The sequence below is a fragment of the Vigna unguiculata genome, chromosome 7, assembly GCF_004118075.2.
Source record: "Vigna unguiculata cultivar IT97K-499-35 chromosome 7, ASM411807v1, whole genome shotgun sequence".
NCBI lineage: Eukaryota > Viridiplantae > Streptophyta > Magnoliopsida > Fabales > Fabaceae > Vigna > Vigna unguiculata.
Window position 1 is genome coordinate 2843837 of NC_040285.1, and position 26663 is coordinate 2870499.

Sequence of the window (26663 nt, forward strand, 5' to 3'; positions counted from 1 at the left end):
TATATGAATAATTGGTTTTAACTTTTGAATTAGATCGGAGATGTTAAACCGCTAAAGTGCAAAACTAATCAAAGCTCTCTCGTATCTAAATAAAAAAAATCAAAGTCGATCCAAAATTTTTGTGTGCTTTAAAACGATTATAATTTGTTTGGATCAATTTATTATTATTATTATTTTAAATGAGTTATGATCTGATCACTCTTAATTTATCCAAGACATTTAAAAAAAAAATACAATTATTTATAATCATGTTCTACTAAATTCCACAGTCTTCCCCGATACACCCTCGTGCACTTTCGGGTTATATAACACAAAAAATTTAATTATTTTAATATATAAAGATATAAGTATATGCTCCTAAACCTTTTTTTAAGTATATGCTCCTTAATATTTTTTTCTAATCTATCTATTTGTTTTTTTTTCCTCTCACATATTTCTTTTATGGCTTATTTTGAAAGAATTTGTTAGAGAATCCTAATCTCCTCTTATAAACTAATATCCATCAAGAAGTTGGGTTGAGTTTTATTTTATCTTTTAATTTATTTTATTTTATTACAATTTCACATAATTAACCAATAGGTCCTTATATTTTATTAAATCACATTTGGATCAATCATAATAATTTAAACGAGTCATATAATAGAATTAATTCATCAATTAATTTCAACAAATCATGTCAACCTGAAATGATTTCATTATAGATGAACTAAAGTTATGTTAAGTTATGAGGATAATGATACTTTAACCTACTTTTTTTGACTCATTTTTAACCCACCACTCTTAGATCATCATATCACATCACTAGAAAAAATTAAAATAGATGATCTCAGGGTAATGAAAGTGATGGGTTAAAAGTGGGTCAAAAAAAGTGGGTTAAAATATCATTTTTCTAAGTTATGATAACTTCTACGAAAAATGATCTTGTAGTAAAGTTATATTATGTTGGCACGACTTCAGTTCTTGAATGAAATGAATTGAAATGATGTGATGACTTCAATTTTGAATAAAGTGAATTGAAGCCGTATCATACTGCGATGACTTCAAGAAATTAATTGAAGTCGTGTCATGCTATGATGACTTGAATTCTCCATAATTAAAATTGTGACAACATGACAAGATTTCGTTTATTTCATTCAAAATGTGAAATTGTCTTTTTGTGATGACCTTATTTTTAGATATTTTTTACCAAAATCATCATAACTTTGCACGATTTCGGTTCATAATAAAGTCGCTTCAGCTTGACACGACTTCACGTCGTGAAATCGTACCAACCAACTTGACATAACTTGTTCACATGTAATTTTTTTTCTTCTAAAAATTACACAAAAATGGTGAAAATACTCACAAAAGTGAATATAAAGGTGCTAAAGCTGTTTTACGACTCCATTATTATTATTATTATTATTATTATTATTATTATTATTATTATTATTATTATTATTTTACTAATTGAGATCATGGACAACAACTAAAAAACCATGCTTCGAAAAGAAAAAAACAAAGTATTATATGCCTTTAACAATTCTTTTATTCATATCTAAAGATTAGATCCCCTAAATCAAAAACATGCTTAATTGTGATCTTCGAGTTAAGAGAGAGCAAAACATAAGATGAAGGAAACACAAAAGCAAGCTACACCTTTTTAACCAAAATCCTTTTTGTTGAAGACTAAACTGAGCTCCGTTTTTCTATGATAAACTATTTTCCCTCCCTCTAAACATTGCTAGCTGCCAACACAAAGAAATTTTATCCTAAAAGACACAATCAAAGTCCAACACCTTCTGATCATAGCCATAACATTGGTTGAACACTTGATCCACCCAGAACCTATGTAAAGTAGGTGTATTTTCTTCAGTAACTTAGTAGTTCCAAATGGAAGAGGAGAAAGTAAGATCCTCGTTTGTGTCATATGCTTCAAACTGAATTTCTTCTGATGCAAGATAGTTACACACAACTTCATGGTCATGCATCTCAATCAGTTCCTCCCAGTTAACACTACTCATGTCAGAAAACACTCCTGGTTGTTCATTCTCATCTCTTGATGCAGCTTCTGACACTGTTGAACTTCCCGAGCTATCAGTTTTCTCATCTTTTAGTATTCCCATCTGTTGAAGAAACTCAAGCAGGTCTATCTCACGTTTCTCCTCAAAATCACCATTTACTTTTTGCGGTGAAGCTTGAGAATCTTGGGGAAGTGAAGGGAGAATCTCTGAATGGTTTTGGCTGACCAAGTTCTCAAGTTCCACCACCTTTGAATGTGGTGGTTGAGTTGGTGCAGGCACCCCATTGTGCTTAAACTGCTGCAGCTTCTGGTGGATGACATGGAGACTCGGTTGAGCATTGAGGTTGAGAAGTCCACGTGAGGGGAACATGGAGATGAAGTTGTTGGAAGGGAACCACTTGAATTTTTGAGATTTGGTGGAGTTGATGATGTTTGGTTGCATGTGGGGGAGGTTGAGGTAAGCATCAGGGCCATAGAGTCTCCTTGCAGCTTGATCATAGGCCATTGCAGCTTCTTCTGCTGTGGCAAAGGAGCCAAGCCAGAGTCTTGATCTTTTCTTAGGCTCTCTGATCTCAGCCACCCATTTGCCCCATGTTCTTTGTCTCACACCTCTGTACTCACAGGAAGCATTTTGGGGGCCACCTTTGCCTCTTGTGGGGCCTTTCTTCCATGGTTTCAGAGGGGAGTTTTTGCAACCCTCCATGGTTACAGTGATGGGAATTGAGCAAGGAAAGGTGGTGGTGGTGGTGGTGATGACACACTTGGAATTGATGCATGATGAGGGAGGAATGGAGCGGGATATGTAGGAGCAAGAGTCAAGTTTTGTGTTAAATGTTGTCACGTTTGGAGAAGTGGCCATGTGACCGTTGTGCTTTGTGAAGACACAGATATTGCTTCAAGTTTTCATTTTTATTTTATTTTTTTTCATTTTCTTCTTTTTACATGGAATTTTCTGGGTTGAATGCATTCTTTTGTTGTTGTTGTCAACTTTGTAAATTACACGTGTTGGTTACTGTGACTAAGTGTTGCATGTTCTTACATGTGGTGGATAATCATACTTTTGTTGTCAGTTTTGTATACAATACTTTAGCTGTCTAAACCAAAGATATCTTGTCTAACCGAAAAGTTGAGCAAAGAATAAACTTTTTAATAACTTGTGCTCTTGGAATTAAGGTCAAACGCTTTTTAATTGATTCACCTAGTTGCTTTTGGAAGTCACGGATAAAGGATTGTTATGGCAGCATATATGCCAAATATTTTTCAAACAAAAAATAAATGGACATCTTAGAATAAATGTTATTTGGTCTTCTGTTTTTTCTTTTTTTTTTTCATAATTTTGGTCGCTCTACTTTTGGATTTTGTCATTATATATATATATATATATATATATATATATATATATATATTATAAATGAATATTTGTTAAAGTATAATAAAACTAAAAAATGAGTGTTTCTGCAGTATATATTAAACTTTGAATATATTAAAAATAAGTCAGGAAAATATAATTTATATACAAATATAGACATTTAAAAATAAATACTTGGAAGTGCAGATATCTTAGTATCCGTCATGGACCGGTTAACACTCGAATATCCAATTGACTAGTCATTTTCATAAAATAGCAAGTCCAAATATTCCATTTAGGAACTTGGTTTTCATCCTTAGTTCTTAGTAGGATCGATTATCAACTGTTTAAAACTGAACAACCTACGATTTTGAAATTGAATTGACAGGTCAAAGGGGTTTTAACAGCACTTCGTCTATGTTGTCACCTAAAAAACAAATTATACAAACACCAGGCAAGAGAACCATCTTGAATTATGCAAATATACATAAGTTTATCAGTTTCTGATGTCTAAACACTTTAATTAATAGCAATGTTACAAGATAAGGCTTTGTAAATGAAGAGCTCTATAATTGATCCGATGAGGAAAATGGAAGAAAATATGGTTATTAGATGTGGAGGCAGTGACTACAGTATACATGGAAATAGTTTTTCCAAGTAACTGTGAGTGCTTTGAATGAACTCTGACACTCATCTTTGGATTCTATAAATTAGCTGAATTTGACCTCAACGGAAGGATTATAAGAAAGATCCACCTCAACATTTTCCAATATCACGAGCCACATTTCACATGTTTTCCTGCTATACACAGCCTGATTCTCGAGACCTACTTCACCTTTATCCCATGCTTTTCCTCTATTTACCCAGCTATGTCATCTGTGAATTACATTCTTATCATTTAAGTCTTAAAAATTACCACTTAAAACCAAAGAAAACGAATTTAGAAATTACAATGAAGTGATGGCAATGAAAAATTGACGCTGAAGGCAACGGTATGACACAAATATACATCGATTACGAGACAAATTAGAGACAGACTATTTGAGGAAAAGAATGAAATCAAACTTGTAAGTGAAAAAGAAAATTCACATGAAACATCTGGGTAAAACATATTGAGATATACCATGAAGATTTCACATTTTCACTAGAACCTTATAATACAAGCGACTAGTTTATGTGAACATTTACACCGAAAATTGATTCAAAATGGTAGAGCTGAATCAACAACATTGGCAATCAAAAGGTCTGGGCTGATCAACCTAGTTGTTAAATGGCATGTAAGGCACCACTTCAATGATTCCCTTCTCTTGGCAAAAGATTGTGCAACTTACTTGTAAGGGTAAAGGCGATGCCGTAAATGTAATAGGAGACTAGCTGTGACAATATAAATATCATCTGCCAAGTTTCTTGAGGGAATAACAAAATGCAATGCATTAGATAAGCAAACAACATACATACATAAACTAGATGTCGTACACTTGATTCAACCAGAGTAATCTGGTAAACCAAAATGATCCTAGGATACGAAGTAAATATCGAAATTTGAGCACATCCAAAACCAGAAAATGAATACATATTCAACTACTGAATTTTGAAGGTATAAATAAAGATCCATAAACCATAATTCTTGTGTTTTGAGGTCAAGATATTATGGCACAAAACCCTCGTTTGAACCATATATGTTGGTATGGATACTGTGTAGATATGGGTCCTGTCCATTATATCAATTAATAATATGTTACGAGAGGAATCAATGCAACATTTTCTCCTTTTTAAAAGGACTAAAATATCCCCTGAAGTGAACGAACATGGTACAGACAATTCCCAAAATCGGTAAGGGAGTGCATGACACAGGCGCATTTCAGATTTAATAAGATAAAATTTGAAGTAGTTTTGGTAGAATTGGGACCATGTATAGAGAATACTAATTTTACCTAATTTTCGACTACTGCCAGTCATATGAGAATGAGGAACAGCGGCAGACAGATGACCACTCTTTCAAGTATAACTTGAGATGAAGCCCTTCATTTTTATTTTGGGGAAGCTTTGCACATGTTCTTCCATTTATCCTTCAGGTCTTGTGGTGTACGACGCTTACCAACTTTCTCAAACACATGAGAACCAAATGCCAAAATGTTTTTCCATTTCTTTGGGTCATCCAAACCAAACTTCTGTACTCCTTCCTTCACAGAGAAAACAAACAATTATTACAACACACACCCACACGTGCGCGTACACATACACACATATATCCTTGAGATACATTAAACCTCAAAAATCAAGGTGAAAGAAACACACAGGAGGTCCACATCCTTTAACTTTCTATTATGCTATAAGATTGTTCTTACTCAAAGAATTGTTGTGGAAGCAAATGAAATACATGCTCGAGGAATGCTATTTACACAGAAACATATGTAATTAGATACTAATAAGATGTGAAGTCATACTAGTTGGAAGAAGTGATGGAAGAAAGAAAAATGATACCCTTAACATCTCTTCCTCCTCTTCTGTCCACGGAATTTTTTTTCGTCTTAATTGATTAGCCAGAAATGCAGGGTGTGCCTCAGGTTTGCTGTCAGTCAAAATAACCAAATAAATTAGAATTAGAATAAATACAATAGTATAAGTCCTTCAAACGTAATTATTACTATAAGGCAGCATTTGGTTCATGAACTATTTTTGCATCCCCAAAATCTTAAGGTGAGATGACACATTCGCAAATTTAGAATAAGATATGAAAAATTGCCAGTAAAAGACTTATTCTCAGAGATATTTTATAAATTAGCATTCCCACAATCATTTCCACTGGAGAAAGGGGGACGAGATCATTCCCATTTTGTCATGGGAACAGTTCTAGATTGTTAGAAATTGAGGAATAGTTCAACTTGGCACCCCATCATTCAGCATACAATCTACCAATAATGAATCTAAGGCATTGTAAGAGAGAGGTTATTAGTCATGGGATATTCAGGATTTCCGATGGGATAATGATGAGGTTTTGAAGAAAACTGATTAGAGATTGCAGAACATAACGAAGGTGGGATTTTTCATTTTGGCTTTTGTTAATGTGTGTATCAATGGAAATCTTGTTACATCATATTTGTTATTGTAAGGAAATTATCAGTTCTCTTTGGAAAAGTTGAATTTGAATACAAAAATTCATGACACCCACTAGCACTGAGAAGGAAGGAGGTGAAAATTAGAGATCATAACATACCACAAGTATAGGTATCTAGGATCTATCATGATTTCGTAAAAGGTAGTGAAGAATATAGAGAGAGATATAAGTCATTCAAGCTGGATGAAAGAAACTAAAAAAATGCATCAGATGTTAATTGTCACAGAAAGGTGTCTCTTACGCTTAAAGGAAAACTTTACAACAGCCACAAAGCCAGTGGCGTTTTATGTTGGAAAACAGCATTTACTGCAATTCATGGATGGTGATAAAGTTCCACAATGAATTGTGATATGATTAGAATGAAGTATATAACCGAGATGTAAACCTTATCTTATAGGTTAGTTTTGTGAGGTTAAGAGGAAATAGAGATAAGATTAAAATGAAGTATATAACCAAGATGTAAATCTTATCTTATAGGTCTGTTTTGTAGGGTCAAGGTGGGGTGTAATTTATTCTCATTCACTAGTGATATGGCTAAAATAAAGTATATAAGGTACAAACTTCACCTTACTCATTGGTTTTGAAGGGTTGAGTTCGGTCCAAATCCCAAATTTCTAGGACTATATTTTTAGTACTGAATATGTCGCAACAAGGGCCAACAAGAACATATGATCCAAGTCGTAAGTTGGATGAGTGTTCATACAAGAAAAGATATGAGTGAGAACGGATATTAGAGAGAAATTTAAAGTGTAATAGAATTAGAGAATGGTTGAAAGAAGTATTTCTACTAAACTGAATCAGAGATACAATAGTCTTTTATACACTAGATCACTTAGAGCTTAAGCACTCAACTCACTAGATAGGGATTACATCAGTCAAATATAAAGTTGTACAGGACAACTGCTGTAGAAAGAACCAAAGAAAAACAGAGAGTAAAACAATTCTAATAAAGTGATACCTACCGAGGAAAAGATGGTAAAATTGTGTTGAGCCTAAGATAGTTTAGACACATGTAAAAAAGAAAAATGACAGACTAGTTAAGAAGAGCTAATCTAACTGAAGATAGCCAAAAAAAATTGTAGATGTTGAGTTAAACCATTGGTTTTGAAAAAAATACATTGGCATCTTTGGATCCATCCCCACAACATAACATAAAATATTCATGGCATAAGAAACAAAAATTACATCCTTACAAAAATATTTTGTTGCCAAAAGTATTTAAAACTTGGCACTTAACCAAATACGGTAGAACACCTTAGCCACCAAACTACTCAGATTTTAATAATCACATATGGTAGGGAAAGTGTAGGAACTTACCATTGCATTTTGTGTTTACGGTGTCTCAAGGTGTATCCAGAAATACTATCCTTTTCACAATCATTTTCAGACATTTCCTCTTTTCCAGTATTATGTGCACAAACTGGTTCAGTTGCTCCATCAATATCTAGCTGTTTTGTTGTTTCTTGTGAACTTTCATATCTAGAGTTGCTTTTATTAACAAGGGCAATATTTGTTTTTTCACTAGTACATGTGTCACCAACAAGTCCATCTACACAGTCAGTTGGCACTTCATTTTCTTCACCTCTTACACCAGTTATGTTCTTTGCATTTGGCATTTGACCTATTTTCTCTTCTCTTAAAAATTCAACTGATCTATTGCTTATATTTTCCTTTTCTCTGAATGATGAATGGGTACATGATATAGGCGCTTGTTGCTGACTTCTTCCAAACTGAAGATTATTGGTTTCATTTGCATGCTCACCAACATGATCTTCTCTATTGTCTCCACACCTTGTTAACTGTTCATCTTTGTTGTTTTTGACATGAATATGTTCATACTCACTACTCTTTCTTGAAAAACAATGTTCTTGTGTACGAAATTCATAAAGAAGACTCTCGGCAGCTTGACTCATTTTACCTTTACTAATAAAGATGGCCAATTCCTTCCTTGCCAAGGAAGCTTCTTTCTTAGCTTCAATATATTCTGAAATAGTGCGAGAATATGCACAAAATGGGCAAAAAAAGTCGCCATTTGCATCGAATTGTGCAGAGGCACCTAGACAGTTTTCATGCACCATGATTGGGCAAGTAGTTGTTTTACAAATCAATAATTGGCCACCTTGATTATTACACTTCATGCAAAGATTTTTTTCATTTGGTTCATTCATTGCTGAGAAATCTTGATCAACCATGCAGTGGGAGTGCAGGAATTCATGCTTTTTTGCTTCAAGACATTCTTTTTCGTTGTGATATCCATCACTATCACTTGATAACTCTGCTCCACAACCATTAACCACACCAACTATAGTTTCATCACAAGCAACTGGCTCTTGGAAGAGATTTAACGTTGCGATATCTGGTTCCGTCTGTTTGGGTTGGTGTAGATTAATTGTTTGCTGATTTTTTTCTGCATTAGCATCATTTGTTGGCATGGTAGTTGTCATACCGAGACAACATTCAGTAACCACTGGTTGGACGATATTTACATCACGAATTGGTAATTGGTCACCTTCATTACACTTCAAACAACGATTTTGTACTGTCTGCTTCTTCATTTCAAGGCTAGTTTTTTCACCTTGATACCCAATATCACCTGATTTCTCTACTCCACAACCATTCCCACTATGATCTAGTGCTTTAACACCAGCAATTTGATGCGGTGAGTCATTTGGATCTTCAAGTTGTAAATCTTTTTCATGTTTAGACGTGGGTTTACCTTCTGAAATCTCATGTTGGATTCCATCTGCAAGTGCTTCATGTGGAATTGACTTAACCAGCAGATGCTGAGAATTTTCACCATCAAATATATGTTGATGCATCAAAGCATCATTAAAAGGAATATTTGATTCATCAGGGGGAACTTCAATATGGCTGCTGGGTTGGCACAATTTTGAAACAATGCATCTATTGAGAATATCCTCTAAGGACCCACAACCCACAGTTTCCTCGTTATTATTTTCTACAGGATGATCTCCCTGTTCAGAAACTAGAAGAATTCTTTCAGTTAAATGTTCCGACACTTCCTGTCTTTGTTGAGAATCTAGCTTCTCTTTCTTAGGCTCAAAACTTGTAGATGCAGAAAATTTAACCCTCTTTGAAGTTCTAAAGAAATCATCACATTCCTTCTGACAGACTTGCTTTGCATAAAAGTGTTTTTTAAGATAATCATCAACTGAGTAAACCCTACTCCTCTTAGAGGGTGAAGGATTATCATCACGCAAGTGTTCTCTCGAAGATCTATTCCCATTCTCTAAAGTCAAGGACACTGAGTTATCTTTTCCTAGCATGTTTTCTGTATTGGCAGAGTTCCCAGCTTCCTTAGCTGAATGATCACCACGTTTGACATCATTTACAATCACTGAGTAACTGTTATTCTGCGGAAATAATCCACTCCTTTCTTTCAAGTAATCGGTATGAGGATGAGTACCTTCCAAGATTGTTTGTCTCAGCTATTCAGCATCAGGAAAAGAAACAGATCACACAAAACTGGTATGAAAACGTACAAATCTCATACAGGAGAGTTCTCAACAAAAAGGACACTTTCATTACCTGCTCTAAGTGACATTTAGAAGTGCCAGCTCTTTTGTGATTTATAAACGGGTAAACATCTGATTTCAAAAGCTGCGCTCCAGTCATTTTCAGATTTGATAATGGGATCTGCTTCATACGTTACATTAATAAAAGAGGGAGATTTATCTCAATTAGCATATTCATGAAGATCCATCTTCAAATATTAAATAAAAAAATACTAGTCTGGAAACAACAACAATCACGTTTTCATTATTTCCAATATATATCTTAAACAGGAAATAAAGTAAAAATGAAGTGCCACCAGTGTAATTGTTTATACAAACACAGCAAAGGAAAACAGGAAACTATTTTCAAAACAAACATAAACACAGTACGAGTATTCAAATTAGTTCAAATATCTTCCAACATTATACGGAGTAAGTAAACTATGTCATTCACATATCAAAGGTGATTTAGTGTATATTTGGGTGAACAATTATAAAATTGAATTGGGTTAAACTTGACATTAAAGCTAAGTAACTTATGCTTGTATATTTTATCCCAAAAGCAAATTTCAAGTAAAACCTAAGCGCAAACTTTTCACCTTAACATAAATCACCTTTTATTAGTTCTAGCCAAACCAAGATTTAGATGCAAAATCAATTTTACCCAACAATAACCAACAGCCATGTCTACATTAAAATCAAACCAAGGTAAACTCAATTCTACCGCTTCCTACTGTGATATCAAACACACTTAAAATTTGAAATTGTTTTACCTCATCCAATATTTCCTGGAGGACATCTTGACAACTCCGCGAAAAATCAAATCCAGCTCTGGAATCCGATGTAGAAGAAGCTACACGGTCAACCATACTAGTGGACAGTTTCTCCAAGCACCTCAAAGAAACCATTTCCTTTGTATTTTCACCAAATTTATCCTTCGCCACAGGTGCTGCATCAATCAAACCTACATAATGACCAACAACAGCTACAGTATTCATGAAATTATTCATAACAAACGAAATTAAAAAGGAAAATAAACGAGTATGATTCCTTTTACCCAGCAAAGTGCTATCCGGGATTTCTTTACAGGCTGATAGGGCTTCAATGACCCAAAGCCATGCCAATGCTGAAGGGTCATCGCCACCGTCCATGGACAACGGTGTTTTCAAGTGCACCGAAACCCTATATGGCTTTGAATTGTGGTTACCAACGCTGTTCGAGGGTGTTGGAGAATGCGAAAGCGTTCATTCCTAACGCGAATGCATCATGGGAGTTGCGAAGAGGAATTGAAAAGTGCGATTTCTATTTGAACTGGAATCGCGTTTTGGTTTCAGAAACGCTGAAGTGGTTCGAAGAGGAGGAAGATGGGAAGCACTTCTGCGAAAGCTTTCTTAACACTCTTCCGCTATTATTGTGTGCTATTTCAAATCTCTCTGATTTTAATTGGGATTCTCTCCACTGTAATTTTGTCCCTACCCTATCCAGCCAGCATATTATCCATTGGATTAATTGAACGGCTCATATTTTTTTAAAAGGAAAAAAAAGACGAATGCTTAAATTCCTTCCATTTCATAATAATAAAAAAATCACATTTAATATTTAATTCTTTTAGAATAGTAAAATTTTATAGGTGGTCCGCTACAAAAAGAAATACATTCATCCAATAAAATTATACATGAAGCAAATTCAGCATAAAATATTCATAACAACATTTTGAAAAATAGTTAATTAGATAAATTAATCATGAAAAAAATACAAAAAACCCGATCATTTGTAGGTATCAAATGTTAACATTAGGAAAAATAATGGGTTGGGTCGAGTACAGATAATGTTTACCCGTAATTGATCTAAAAAAAATAATTCACCTGCTATCCATCGTTTACTCCTCAAATACCCATTTAAAAAATATTTATGGATTTTTTTAAAATTTGCGGATACACGTGGATACCTACATACCCACGAATATTTAAAAGAAAATTATAAGTTTTTTAATTAAAATTTAAATAAAATAAAATAAAATATAATGTAAATTAAATTAAATTTTAACTTTTAATTAAATTTAAATTAATAAAACATAATTTTAATTTTAATTAAATTTAACTTAATAAATATAAATTAAATTTTATTTTTATTATTTTTGCAGATAACAAATATTTATATGTACCGTTTATAAATGAGTATTAAAATATTTTATTTCTAAATATTTACATGCACAAATATTTTTATCATCTTTATTTAACATTTTATATGTACTATTTATGAATGAATATTAAAATATTTCATCTCTAAATATTTGCATGCACAAATATTTTTATCATCTTGTTTAACATTGTATATCGAAAAGAAGTAACATGGTTCAGATTAAAAATACGACCTTTCGCTAATCATATATGTTAGAAACAAAATTTCAAGTTTTTTTAAAGATGAAAACTAAAGAAACTTTTTTAATAGTAACTAAAGTCAAATTTTACTAATTATATATATATATATATATATATATATATATAGTATAGTCTTACAATATTTATATATAGTGCATATAAAATACATAACAATAAATATATATATATATATATATAATATTTTTATACAGGAAAATTTTAATACTAATATATTATATGTTAAACTTTCAATCTAAAAACTTTAAGATGTTTTTTCTATTATATATAACCGGTTAACTTTCTCATTCTGATTACTGGTTCAAAGTAGAATATAAAATGTTATAAAAAACTTATTTTTTTCATATTTGGTAACGAGTACAACATGAGATACAGAGTGGTTAAAATTATAAATATCAACAACTAATCTTTAATAGAAAAAGAACTCCCGAGAAGTCGGTTGAATATCTATTCCTACGTAGAATCGAGATGTATTTAAATTCAAATGATTACATTAGATTTTAGAATCATTTTTTTTTTCAGAATTAGTTTAAATTTTTTTTAAATTCAGATTTAAATATTTGGATAAAAATTTAAATTTAGATCAAAATATTTGAATTAAATTCAAAATTTAGAATCTAATTTTTATAAAAAAGATTTAAAATAAATTTTTTAAAACTTATATCGTCAGGGATGATATTATTAAATTTGGCAAAATTTTAATCACGGCTCACTCGGTTGAAGTCGTCTTGGTCAAATTTTGGTATGGACCAACGTAGTTAAATTTCATCGAAATTCTATCATAGCTAACTTGCTTGACTTTCGACTGGGACAACTTGGACGAATTTCGTCCGTGACAGATTATATCGAATTTTGGTTAGAGTAAGATTTTCGCCAAACCAAACTACAATTTTAGATTGAAATTTTGGATTAAATATTTTAGATTTTCTATATTTGAAAATATTAATTCAAAAAATGGATATCTAATGTAAAAAATATATAAAAAATATAGATTAGATTAAAATCCAAATCGAATAAAATAAATTTTAAATGAAACAATTTTTTTATAAAATAAACTGGATTGGAGTAAAAAAATCGGATCGGAACTAATTGTTAACTATTTGACAAGTGTATCAATTCGTTATAAGTAGTAAAATGGAAATCAAAGTATCGTTTTTCCAAAGAATTTGTGTTTGTTTGTCTAATTGTAATTATTTACTAATTTTAGCAATGATGTCAACATAAAAGATTGATTTAAATTAAGAATAACATGCAAAATTAGTAAACACTAAAGTTATAGAAGAATTTAGGAAAAACTTCATCAAGGTTGGATTTCATGAACCATACTAACGCAATATTTCCTACACAATTTCTCTATCTTACTCAAACATCCTCATCATAAGCATATTAGCCCCTAATTCCTTATAAGCAAGTTCTAAGTCAAATATGCCAAAACATTAATTCCTTAACTATTTTAACACATGACTTGACTTGCATTAAGATTTGATGTATAAAATGACCTAGAGATTACGTCTATTCCTAGAACCCAATCTCATAGTTGTTCTATCCCAGGTTAAGTTCCTATTCATTTTCCAATAATTAGATACAACCAAATAGCAAAGATTTTCATCATGCACATTAATAATTGAGATAGAACATATGAACAACGAAAGAGATTACATTGCATAAGAAAATTACAGAGAGTATAAGTTCGTTACATCCAACCCTAATGAAAGAGGAGTTTAGTCACTCTTAGGCATCTAGAGAACAAATAATGGATGAATTTGATGGAATGGATGAATTGATGTGAGTTCTCCTTGCCCTAGAATGGCGTTTCTCGTATTTTTCCTGGTCCTGTCGCGTTCCCACACTCTAGCACACAACAATTTTGTGTAACTTTCGAAACTATAACCACTTCAGAAAACCGTCCACTCACTGGCGACCAAGGCTATCTCGCTGGGCTACTGGGCATGCTCGTTGGGCTACTGGGCATGCTCGCTGGGCGACTGGATCCTTCCAAAACAACCTCACTTCTTCTCCAATCCTTCACTCCCCTGTACAATAATCTCTGATAAAACACAAAATATACCTAATCTAAAAGAAATCTAAAAACAACCTAAATCTTTTCACAAAACACATGAATAAATACAATTAAGATATCCAACCAAAAACTTTTCACTAATGAATTTTTTTTCCATCCCTGCTGCGAACTAAAGTTCGTAAAATTCCTTAAGGGTATTTATTTTCCCAAGAAAGTGGTGGAACCAGATCTTAGATTATTGGAATTGAGAGAAACAATTTAGTCAACATCCTTAAGAAACTCAACTATCTCTTATAAAAAGCATTGTCATCACTCTTCCAATTCACCAACAAAAACTTTTTTGATGTGAGATATTTTGTGGTAATCCTGTCCAACCCCCGGCTGATATCTTTTGCATAATTCAGGACAGCTATTAATCAGTAAATTTTCAAGATTTATGAGGTTATCAGGGAGTGACTGCAGGGATGAACAGTATTCAATTACAAGCAGTTTGAGAAAAACCGCAGATGAAAGCCACTTAGGAAGCTCTTTAAGATTGTTGCAGTCAGCAATCACCAAAGAATGCAGAGTGTTCACAGATCCTTGCAACCACTGAGGCAAAGTGACCAACTGTTGCAAACTTTTAAAAGCAAGAGACTTCAACCTTAAATCAGGGATTTGGTTGCCATTGCCAAAGCCCATTGACAATTCCAACTCACAACAATTGTCGATAAGCAAATGCTCCAAATTTGCTATGACATGAAAGGACAAAGTCTTCAGTTTCCCGCAGTCATGCAAAGACAAATTTGTAAGACTAGAAAGTTGTATCCCTTTCAACAATGACTCCAAATTATCACAAGAGTTGAATGTTAAAGTCTCTAAAGAAGTCAAAGTTGAGATTTCTTGGTCTGGAAAATGAAGTTGCTTTGTGGTTATATGCAGCTGACGCAGGCTGATAAGTTTGCTTATTCCTTTGGGCAATTCTTGTAGCTCTGTGCATTCATTAAGGTTCAAATTTTCCAAATTTTGCAGGTTGCATACTGAACAAGGGAGACCCTTAAGGTTTTTATTCCCAAAGAGACAGAGATATCTTAAATGTTTCAACTTTCCAATGGACCGAGGTAAAGTCTCGTATTTAGAGTTACTCAGTTCCAAAAACCTCAAGTATTTGCACCTTGACACCAATGTGTTCAAGAAAGCTTCATTGGTGGCTTCATCAGGAAAAATTATAGTTCTCAGACCTGTTGGAAGAACAGCTTGGTCTAGCAGATTATTATCACTGAATGCCAAATGTCGAGCATTGGGAGATATTTTTGAACTGCGGGGGTATATTGTCTGAAACTCACCTTTGGCAGCATACATAGCAAGATCATGCACTAAATCATGTAATTTAAAAATGTAGCAATGGCTCAGTTCAATGAAATCTGTGAGAAAAGATCTTGACCAAAGCTCACGCAGAAATTGAATGGCAACATCATGCATTGTCTCATTTTCCTTTGGTGGTGGAAGAAAACCAAGTGCCTCCCACAACTTAGCAACATAAAAGCTGACAAATTCAGAACCCTCACCGAAAAGGGAGAAGCAAACAAAACAGGGTTTCAAATGTGAAGGAAGTTGATTGTAACTTATCTCAAGAGCAGGCAAAATGTCCTTTTCTTTTTGTGGCAAATTCCAAATCTTATCGTCCCTCATAGCTTCCCACTTGGTTTTATCAACCACAGAGAACAGTGAACTCGCTAAGGTTTTCACTGCCAATGGTATTCCTCCACACTTGTTCACAATTTCCTTCCCAATCTCCAGCAACTGTGGATATCTTTCCTCTTTCCCTTCTTTAAAAGCCGTTTTGACAAATAAAGAGAAGGAATCCTCTTCAGAAAGGCGTTCTAGAAGGTAAGAGTTGGAGGATTTGGTGCACATAATGGTAACTGTCTTGTGGCTACGAGTTGTCACTATGATTTTACACCCTTCAACACCTACATCTAATATTTCCTTCAAATCATCCCATCTAGCTTGATACTCGTTCCACACATCATCCAGCACAAGCAAGAACTTCTGGCGTTGAAGTGTGCTTCTCAAACGATTTTGAAGCTGCTCCGTCTCAAAGTTTTTGAAGTTTTCGTTAGTTGGGTTTAGAGCAGAATTGAGAATCTTAATAAGCACATTCCTAAGCTCAAAATCACCAGAGACACACACCCACATCTTCAACGGGAAACACTCGTCAATGGTGGTGTCATTGAACACCAACTTTGCCAGTGTGGTCTTTCCCAAACCACCGAAACCCTGAATGGAAACAACCGAGAGACTTTCGCCATGACCATGTTGTAGTAAAAGGTTTAGTATTTCCTGTTTTTCATGTTGTCTTCCAACAACGTTGGAAGGGTTTACGTGGGAATGAGTAGTATCCGTCACATGAACGACACGTGTATCTTGATCAATGATTTGAAGGCCGAACGTGTTCCCATCAGCTGCAACTTTCTGCAACCTCTCCTTGATGTCTTTTATCTCATGTGCCATTCTGATTCGGTAAATGAGAGGATTACTGGTTGAGAAAAAGCGACGTACCTTCCCTGTGAGGCCACCGTGAGTGTTGACAACGTGCTTCCGCAACGCTTCACACTCGAAATCATCAACTATGTCTTCTGCGTCGGAGAACACTTGCTTGATCTGTCTCAGCCATTCACTCAATGAATTGTTCAGCGGCTTCTTTTGCTCAGCGTCTAATAGGAATGCTCTGATGAGTGACATGCTCTCTTCCATCTGTTGAAGATCTGCGTGCACACCGAGAGCAAGAGAAGCTTCATGAACGGCTCCAGAAGCAAGCTTCCCTATGAGTGATTCTGCGAAGCTGAAAAGAAGTGATTCGGCCATGATGTTTTTTAGGGAGATGTGTGGGAATGCAAGGTTTCATGAGCTTGGTCTAGATGTCATTGTTTCGATGTACAAGTTCAGTGGTTGAGAGAGTTACTGGTAGAAATATCTATGACAAGTAGTTCAAATAGTGGTTGCATAATAAATACAATGGGTTAGTGTGGAACACCCCTATTTGATTACCTTAGATAGATAGTGAATCATAAGTACTTTTCAAAGATACTTATTTTAATTACTAAATTTTGACAATTTTTTTTAGATGTCGTCATCTTTTAAGTGGTTTTAAAATATTGAGAATAAAAAAATAAAAAATCACTTAGAAAATAACACCTAAAATTGTAAGAAAAAGTTATTAAAATATCGTAGTCAACAAATTATTACTATATATATAGTTTATATACGAAGATATTCTCTCGGTTGATAATATTTTTTTTATTTAAATTAGTTTATAAGAAATTTTATAATTGTTTATAAATATCTTTTAAATAAATATGAAAAAGTCTGACGATTAAGGAATCCACAGATAAAATTAGACATTGCTATCAAAATAAGATTGTTGGGTAAGGAGTTTCTTGATTCCACACTAGTTGAAAAAAATTGTGGTATGAGTACTACTATATGAGACTATTACTTTGTTGAAAAACATAAAAACTTTGTTTACAATTATTTTTTTCTAAAAATGGTACATGCCTCAGAAGTAAAGGAGCTCACTTGTTGAAGGCACTTTACTTGATATAGTTCAAGTTGGTTTCAAAGTCCATAACCAAAAAAGAGAAAATACAACCAAAATAACACGTGTTGGTGGAAGAGAAAATTTGTTTAGGTGTGAAATTAATGTTTTATATCTTATATATTTCTACATTAATAAAAAATTGTTAAGTGTTAAAGAAATGTTATAAGTTGTTTCTTGAAAATAAGCTTTGCGTGATTAAAGACGCAAACAATCTAGTGTTAGATTTCTCAAAGAGAGACACCAAATAAATTTTACACTAATGAATGGTAAACAAACCCGTATAAGATACCAAGTCACTACCTTCAAATTGAAACCTTCGGACAATAAGTTTAGAGGTCGTTATAATATTGTTCATCTTACTCATTTATAACCAAATGTGAGACTTTCAAATCTCGTTGAATTCCTAAATATCTCACCTCAAGTGTGAATCTGTTTCACATCAAAAAACCTCCCTCTCAAGTATAAACATGTTTTAAGTACTTGTATATTTGTGAAAACCCATTCTTTGTGTCGCTCTATTATGGGACACATTTTTCTAAAATAGAAGACTTTCGATACAAGAATTCTCAAACTTTACGAGGAGTGTTGCAAGTTATCTTTTGAAAACAAACTTGTCTAGTCCCTAGCATGCTATCAACACTTCTTTGCATCCTTATGCATAAACAATTTAGATACAGGTTCAAGATCTTCCAATTGAGAACCAAAACATTTGTATTCAATTAAAAATGAAGATATAGTTTGCTCTGTCTTTCCTAAAATCTGATCTATACACAAACGTTGTCTTTCATATACATATATACACGTGTAATCATGTGTAGTATAAAAAAATCACTTCAAATAAAAACTATCATTTGAAAGGAGCCACCCCCTAGAAGAGGAAGAAATAGCTGAAGTAGTGGTACTCCATGATAGGGTATCTCTTCAATGTTGCTTGTGCTGTGCACGTTAGAATCAGAATACCAAAACTCACAATGGTTAAAAGCCGCATGGAACTACTGGCACAAATTAGAGTTTTCAGTAAGGAAGCTCCAAGGTCCTGATGCAGTACCAATCCTGCATACCAAAGTTCATAAATGTTTACATCTTTCAATCCAAGTTCCAACGTTATAATTTGTTATGTTAATACTTCTGTTGTTGAGTTTCTTTTTGTTTGAAGAGAACAGTGGTCTCAAATGAAATGAAAGGAAAATGTCTCCAAAAGTATTGCTCAGAGGGTGTCTTTTATTTGTAGCAGAAGTTACCTCCAAAATCCTGCAAATATCCTTAGAGCCATGTAAATAGACAACGCAATCCAGATACCAGTGAAGCCAAAGCTTGAGGACAGCACATATAAACTACATATGCTCACCACTGCCACCATAATCTGGGAGAAATAGCAAGTTCATATAAGCCATAATGGAAAATAAACTGATTCACAGCACAAAGGAGTTGGGGGTTGGGTAAACTTTGCAATAATTCTTTCAAAGTACAAATTATGAAAAAGGAAAACATAATAGGAATTAACTGGTTGGTCAACATTCACAATATCATTTTTTTCCTTGTTTCCTAAGGCAAAGGGTTGATCATTATTACGAATCATGAACACAATCTAAGATACTTGCTTCAATCTACAGAAGAAGTAGTTTTCCTAATTAACTTACCATTGAGTAAGCGGAGTATGTGAAATCTGATGCCCCATAGTTGATTCCATCAAAAACAAAAGCCAAAGCATTGATAGGTTGAGTGGCAGCAACATACTGACCAAGTATTCATCAAGTAAAAGAGGAAAAACAGATGAGAAACTATGAAATCATTGGAGTGTTATTTTCTATTGTATTGATGTTACTTACTGGAATGCCAATACTGATAAGTTGCAGAACACTTCTGTCATTTGTAAATAACTTAGAACCAAAGGGCAATAGACTGATAAGAAGAACTGAGAGCACCAGCCCAAGAATCAAACCAAGCTGCATAATAATATTACTCAAGACAGGTGAATTAAGAGCATCAACAGCTAAATAAATAATATTAAAGTAGCAAGTTGAAATATACCTGCAGCACACGTGAGGCAGATTCGATAACCTTTTTGTAATCCCTTTTAGCAAATTCACTTGCAATAATAGCCTGAAAATAATCTCATTATTATCTATATTGACTTGAATGTACAAAATGAACTTACATTTGGTTGTAAAATTAATGAACCATAAGACTCTCCAAAATTATCTATTGCTTTTATTTTGACATTTAAAATAAGCTTTTGAAATAGGTTTTGGACTTATTATCAACTACTTACTTGTCCAGCAACAGCCAATCCATCAGCAAGCAAAGATGTTGCCATCCAAATTTGTAAGCAGATCTGAAATGCAGCCATAGTTGTTGATCCTTTCCTTGCTGCTAGGGATGCAGACAAGGTCACACAGAAAGTCGCAGCTCCAACTTTAACCAACAACAGAAACCCTACAACCAAGGGAACAAAACTGAGTTACAAACTTGTCCTTAAGAATGCATAAAAAATATTCACACAAGACTACAAGAGATTGATCAAATTCAAGCAGTAGGAAGAAAAGTAATTATAAGAAATTAGGAAGCAGGAGATTTTAAAAGCAGAGAAGGAATAGATAAAAATCATAACCATTTTTCAGAATCTTCCCAAATTGAAAGTCTTTCATTGTCGGAGGCAGAAGAACAACTTGCTTCATCAAACTCCACAATAGCAATATGGATATCAAGTACCTGTTAAATCATGTCACCAGTTAGTGAAATGAGAAATAAGAGTGCAATGTGACTTCAGTTGAATATCTTGTCTGTGTGATGATATATCCTTAATCATAAATGAATCTCAAAAGGTGAACTTACTGGGAGAAAATGTGGGCAATGGCTGCTCCACTGACTCCCAACCGCACTACGAACATGAGCAATGGATCTAAAATGATATTTGTTGCATCTCCCATTACTGCAATCAAGTTTCACAAGTTACTGAATGAGAATAAGGTATTTCTCATTTTTTGTGTTTACAAATAAATTTTAATTGATCTCCACAAACCCTCTAGTCTCTATCAAGATCTGATTCAAGAAATTTGAATTGATGCACATGAAACAACATAAAGAATATACAAAAATGCTAATTAGTCCCTTTTGTATCTGTAGCATACTGATCCAATGTATAGAAGACGTGAAGTACCTGTAGCATACAAAGGAGTTTTTGTATCTCTGATTCCACGAAAAACTCCTTGAATTGCCATAGAAATAATAACTGCTGGTGCACCGAATGATCTCAGTGTCAAGTATTGCTGTGCTGGTTTGAACATAGGAGAATTCTGCATGAAAAGCAATATGACAGTCATTTAAAGTCTTCTAAAGCTATAAACCAAAAATTAAAGTTACCTTCAAACAATTATTAAAGGGTTAATAGTGTTTTCACTTCTTGGAAGATGGGCCATCTTTGGTTATATAGTCCCCTACTTTTAAAACCATAAGTTTTCGTCGCTATAGTTTTGAAATAGCCAAACTTTAGTCTCTAAAACTAATAATGCAGAGGACAAAAACTCATGATTTTAAGGACTAAACTCTGTTAAACATATAGGAATGAAAACTAATAGTTTTGGAAGTCAGGGAATAAAACCAAAGATGAGTCACTTTCTAGGGACTAAAAACAGCATCAACACATCATTAAATCAGCCTAAGTGATTCATTTCATGATTTTTCCAAAAAGTACTCACAGAATCAACGCCCATGTAGTTCAACATCGGTTTAGCTGTAAAAATGAGAAAGAGAGTTTGTAGGACCCCAAGAACACCGCCAATAACTATTCCTGAGGATGCTGATGGAATATAGGCTTTGCCACGGCCAAGTGCATCCCTTTTATCAACATTTCTTGAAAAAGTATTGCCTTCAAAACACAAATAAAATTAAAATTAATACTTATAGAGTAAACAAGAAAAGCTTCAATTGAATGAACCATAAAATACAAATTCATAAATTTGAATGGTTTTTTATCCTTGAAAAATATATATACCAGGTTTGTCTTCTTGGCCTTCTATATCCACCTTTACACTCTCATTTACAACAGATTCCTCTAGCAGAATTTCTTTTTCTGACTGATGTCTCTGTTCAGCAGCATCTTCCTCTGCAACCAAAGAGGTTGTAACACTGACGAGTGGAATTATTGTAATTTTTGAGATTTGATTGAAAATAGCAATGGAGACTCCCACAGCAGCAAGCTCCACAGGACCTACAAAATAGCAATAAATGCAGTCAAATGGCAAGCTGGTAACTGGAAAATGGACAAAAAAATTATGGAAGGGTACTTCCTACAGTAAAAGCTATAGTTCTTCTAACGGTTCATGGAAATATTTAGCATTGTTTCATCCCTAATGGGATAACCTTTTGCTGTTCACCACTTTAATTAGTTATGAACACAAGGACACAAGAGAAGTCTTAAGACAATAAACATAATTAGCCACATTTGTAACCCTTCTATAGGCCCCTCAATCTCCAGGACATATCCTACTAGATTTTAATTCTATGACTTGTGAAAATGTTACCATTGTGACCATTCATATAGTTACATATGTATCAGTCTAACAAGTTTTCTGGGAAAATGTAAATCAAACCTATATGGCCGATGAATGCAGTATCAATTAGAGAAGCAATAGGATCTGCTGCCAAAGCCAGAGTTGTAGGGAGTGAAATATGCAGTATTTCCAGGCCTAATTCATCATCTGCCAGAGCGTTCCTGAAAGCATAAACAACATGGCCTCTTCAATTATCATGAATCCAATTTCAACCAAAACAAGTACAACAAAGAAAACTTGATCCAAGTTGAATCAAAGTCATAAAACATTGCAGACCTAAAGAAACACAGTTAAATTGAAAGAACAAATACAGTGCAAGCAATAATATGTACCTTATGCCCGAAAAAAACATTAAAAGGGACATGATTCTTGAGAACGATTTCCTCTCAAACAATGGAATTCGCTTACACAAGTTTACCACCTTTCTTCTGGTATTCAGTAGTTGATCAACCGACAACCAATGGAAACTAGAAACAGTGAAAGAGCACACAATGAGGAATTGGATCAACAATCAACACCACTTTGACACGAAAGATAAAACTGTGAATATATCAGAGCTAAAAGAAATTGAAAGGCTTCCATGACTCCATACTTTTCTCTCATAGAAAACCCAGATGAAACATGATCTCGAAGCAAACAAGCAAATCAAATCATGTTACGTTTATCATATCACATGATTTGATTCAATATGAAAAAGAAAAATCAACTTAAAGTGTTGAACAGGTTGTATCTGTTTGACCCGAGATGGGTGCACACTTCACTGAAGCCTCCCTCAGTTGAATAAAACCCAGATTGTACAAAGTTTAATGTATATTACTTTATATATTATAACTAGTACTTTTGCACACTAAATGTTTAATATATACTTGTAAATTTGTGAATAAAATAAACAACCTTTTTAAATATAAATTTTAGACTTAAATAAATTTTTACTATCCAGTAATATATGAAATCCTCAATGAAAAGAATGTTTTGTTTTATTTAGGGTAGCTGTAGTTTCCATTATCAGTCAAAACAGTGACGTATATACATATTACTTTACAATATTACTATTTTTGATGAAAAGTTGTAATAATAAAATTCTAAACAAAACATTTTTTTTATTGAAAACTCATTATATTATTTTTTTGTTGGGTATTGAATTTAAAATATCAGAATTTATCTGCTACTTAAATCTTATGTAAGTCTGAATTTTAGCTTGCAGGTGTCAAATCTGGGCTATTTTTTAAAATTATTTATTATATGAAATATCAATTATAATTTGACAACTACTTCAATGTCAATTAGATGACCACATTAATATTTCAATTATGAAATTACTCAAATAATTTTTAATTCCAAGTTTAACGATGACAGTTAATTATTTTAGATGGGAAAAAAAGACTAATGTTGGTCAAACACATTTAAACGTAATATCGCAGAAAAAAAAAACATATCTTTAATTTTTCAGAAAAGAAGGACTTTTGCATCTGGTTATTATTTTGGTTTCATTTTTTGTCTAGCTTTGTATTTCACACTTACTTTAGGGGAATCGATATTTAAGTGCATTCTCAAACATTTATACGGTAGTTGGGGTTTAACATTATTTTATTGTATTTGAATTTTATTGAAGTTTATTTATATTTTAATTGGACAGAAGATAAAAATTTGTATTTTTTAATTAAGTGAGTCACTGAGCCTGTTTAACCCATTCGTGGTGGGTCAGACCAGGTTATCATTTTTTTAGTCACCAATAAATGAGTTGAGTTGAATTGGTTCATTATGGTGAACCGAGTTGGGTTGGACTGAGTGACCCATTTTGACAGCTCTAAAAAAAAGGATAAACTATTCATGTTAACTAGTAAATCAATGATTTAAGAGATTGAATACCAAGAGTCAAACATTCTTATAAAGAAAAGGATATTAAAAAGGAGTAGAAACAATTAAATGTGAGTATTGTATCTAACAAGATTGAAGTTTGTGTTTTCTGTTGCACTACACCATTTAACCAAAACACACAAAGTAAAATGTATAATCATTTTAATAAAAGTAAAAAATATATCTTAAAAATCTTAGTGAACTTTGTGAATTTTGAACAAGTTGAACAATTGAGAGAAAATATAAAGAATTGTGTAGAGAAAGAAAATAAAGAAAGGTTTGAAATTAAGGAAATTGTAGTAATTTAAAATAGAAATTACCATATGGATAAGAATGAATGTAAGGATGGGATGAGGATAAGGACAAAGATAGATATAGAAACTAGGACAAGATGATGTACATATTATCTCCATTCTTGTACCCAATTTTAAAAAATAAAATCAGATATTACCTATATCCAAATTGATGAATACATGAATTTTTCATCAAATTTGGAACAAGTTCCACCAATACCTCCAATATTAGAATTACTTTTCACGCCTATTTGTGAACCTCATCATCAATTCAACTCATTTTTGTCGAACTTGTTAAGGAAGAATGATAAGTAGAATCATAAATTTTAATACGAAAGATAAGAGTGATAAGGTGACTTAGTTGGTAGATGGAAGGGAAGGGAGGAAAAGGTTATGGGTTTGATCCCTTGCTAACAATTTGGAGAAATAAGGTTAGTTTGGTAGATTTAATAACTAACATTTGTCGATAAAAAAAACATATGAAAGACACTTTTATTGATACTTAAGCATAAGTAGAATGAGTAGAAAAATATGTAAAATGAAGATACTTTTGTGTGCTAAGTAAGAAAGCTCCTTCAAATAAGACAGTAAAAAATAGAATAAAAACCTTGAAATAGATGTTAAGAGACAACCCTTCCAAAAAATTATTCATAAGTAGATGAAAATGGCACAAAACATTGATGATATATTGCTAAGAGACCTTTAGAAAATGTCTCAACTTAAAAGCTAAGATCGTTTTTGGTTATGTACTTCTTTATATTCTTTTTTGTTGGCGTAATTATTTGGATTGAGATCTTGTTATAAGTGTGTAATCCTCTTAATTTTGTCCAGGATTCCCTCATCCACTTGCGTTAGCTAATTCAATTTTAGAATGCCATGTTGCACTATAAGAAAATCTCTCATTAACAATCAATTTTAGTGATAAAAAATTGTTAGTCACTATTGTGACCAATTGAGATACCAAATTATAAAATAAAAAATTAATGATTACTAAAATAATCATTATTATGAATAAAAAATTATAATTGGTCTCTAAATTGGTTTACAAAATTTAGCTACCAAAATTTTGACTACCAAAGAAAATTGGTCAATAAACATTAACGACCAATGTTTTTGCTACCAAAGAAATTAATTTTTAAATTAGTGTCTAATTAAATAGTGACTAATTTAGTGACCAATTATGATTTTTTATTAATAATAGTGACTATTTTAGTAACCAATAATTTTTTTATTTAATAGATTGATATCTAATTTGGTTATTATAGTGACTAACTTTTTTGGTCACTAAAATTGTTGTTAATGAAATTTTATTTGTATATAGGAGTAGGTTAAGGATCTGCATATAATTAATACGTCATATTTAATCATTAATATCAATGTTTATTTACATACCATAAAAAGGCGTGATAATGAAGAGAATAAACAAATATTTTAAAAAATACTAATATAGTGGATGATATCCGTCGATAAATTTGAATTTGTATTATTGAAAAATATTTTCGCCGGCGATGTATTAATTGGGTAAATTTTGTTGGTAAATTCTTTCAATTTGTGCAAAATTTATTAATAAAATCTGCCAATATTTATATATCTTTAAATTCATCGGTAATTTATATTTCTTATTATTTTTTGGTGAATCCCTAAGTGTAAAAAATGGTCAACTTCCCACTCGATCTAATGAAATATTTTTATATATTAAGTGGAGATGAGAAGAAGAAGAAAAGAAGAAAGAAGAAGAAAGGGAGGAGACGAAAGAAGAGGAGAAACTAGAGTTGGAGGCGATGACGATGATGTGAAGATGGTCCAAGGGCGAGCAGCGGCAGAAGTGGCAGTAGGAGGTTGGAAAGAGGTAAAGAAGGATGAAGAGGAAGAAAAAGGAAAGAGGAGGAAGAGGAGGAAGAGGGAGAAGAGAAAAGAAAAAAGAGGAAGAGGATGAGGAGAAAAAGAAGAAAAAGGAAAGAGGAAGAGGAAGAGGAGG

General features: G+C 33.0%; 4 protein-coding genes across 12 annotated transcripts; all 4 read right to left on the reverse strand.

Moving 5' to 3' along the window:
* Positions 1–1558: 1558 nt before the first annotated feature.
* LOC114192789 (dehydration-responsive element-binding protein 2F-like) lies at positions 1559–2848 on the reverse strand. Its single transcript, XM_028082605.1, has one exon. It carries the CDS (start codon positions 2703–2705, stop codon positions 1860–1862), a length of 846 nt encoding a protein of 281 aa, XP_027938406.1. The 5' UTR covers positions 2706–2848; the 3' UTR covers positions 1559–1859.
* A 999-nt stretch (positions 2849–3847) lies between these two features.
* Positions 3848–11384, reverse strand: LOC114191711. Of its 9 annotated transcripts, none has more exons than XR_003606003.1 (7): positions 11041–11384; positions 10757–10947; positions 10018–10125; positions 7786–9917; positions 5835–5922; positions 5285–5529; positions 3848–4226 (listed from the first exon to the last, which is right to left on the reverse strand). XR_003606003.1 is itself a non-coding variant. In XM_028081067.1 (6 exons), the coding sequence occupies exons 1-6, from the start codon at positions 11132–11134 to the stop codon at positions 5422–5424; spliced, it is 2721 nt and encodes a 906-aa protein (XP_027936868.1). In that variant the 5' UTR covers positions 11135–11384; the 3' UTR covers positions 4391–5421. The 9 variants fall into 9 exon arrangements, 3 of the variants coding, with proteins under 3 accessions (XP_027936868.1, XP_027936866.1, XP_027936869.1); XR_003606001.1 differs by having other exon boundaries at positions 3850–4226; positions 5285–5533; XR_003606002.1 differs by lacking the exon at positions 3848–4226 and adding an exon at positions 4391–4756.
* A 2639-nt stretch (positions 11385–14023) lies between these two features.
* Positions 14024–17347, reverse strand: LOC114190471 (disease resistance protein RGA2-like). The gene has a single exon (XM_028079368.1). It carries the CDS (start codon positions 17247–17249, stop codon positions 14712–14714), a length of 2538 nt encoding a protein of 845 aa, XP_027935169.1. The 5' UTR covers positions 17250–17347; the 3' UTR covers positions 14024–14711.
* A 1328-nt stretch (positions 17348–18675) lies between these two features.
* LOC114189803 (protein DETOXIFICATION 42-like) lies at positions 18676–23333 on the reverse strand. The gene is made up of 14 exons (XM_028078501.1): positions 23128–23333; positions 22868–23002; positions 22575–22696; positions 21977–22192; positions 21681–21850; positions 21143–21278; positions 20818–20914; positions 20594–20694; positions 20255–20418; positions 20014–20085; positions 19812–19928; positions 19623–19718; positions 19224–19345; positions 18676–19035 (listed from the first exon to the last, which is right to left on the reverse strand). Exons 1-14 carry the CDS (start codon positions 23136–23138, stop codon positions 18975–18977), a joined length of 1620 nt encoding a protein of 539 aa, XP_027934302.1. The 5' UTR covers positions 23139–23333; the 3' UTR covers positions 18676–18974.
* Between the last annotated feature and the right edge of the window lie 3330 nt (positions 23334–26663).

Bases quoted from the DNA above. Each gene is read 5' to 3' on its own strand.
- LOC114191711 (XM_028081065.1), bottom strand. From the start codon at position 11,134: ATGGACGGTGGCGATGACCCTTCAGCATTGGCATGGCTTTGGGTCATT. The intron at 10,948-11,040 runs GTAAAAGGAATC...GTCATTATGTAG, and splicing joins CCCGGATAGCACTTTGCTGG to GTTTGATTGATGCAGCACCT. The intron at 5,923-7,785 runs GTAAGTTCCTAC...TTTGACTGACAG, and splicing joins CGTAAACACAAAATGCAATG to CAAACCTGAGGCACACCCTG.
- LOC114190471 (XM_028079368.1), bottom strand. From the start codon at position 17,249: ATGGCCGAATCACTTCTTTTCAGCTTCGCAGAATCACTCATAGGGAAG.
- LOC114192789 (XM_028082605.1), bottom strand. From the start codon at position 2,705: ATGGAGGGTTGCAAAAACTCCCCTCTGAAACCATGGAAGAAAGGCCCC.
- LOC114189803 (XM_028078501.1), bottom strand. The intron at 22,697-22,867 runs GTACATATTATT...TTATGCTTTCAG, and splicing joins ATGTTTTTTTCGGGCATAAG to GAACGCTCTGGCAGATGATG. The intron at 19,929-20,013 runs GTATATTTCAAC...ATTATTATGCAG, and splicing joins CTGCCTCACGTGTGCTGCAG to CTTGGTTTGATTCTTGGGCT.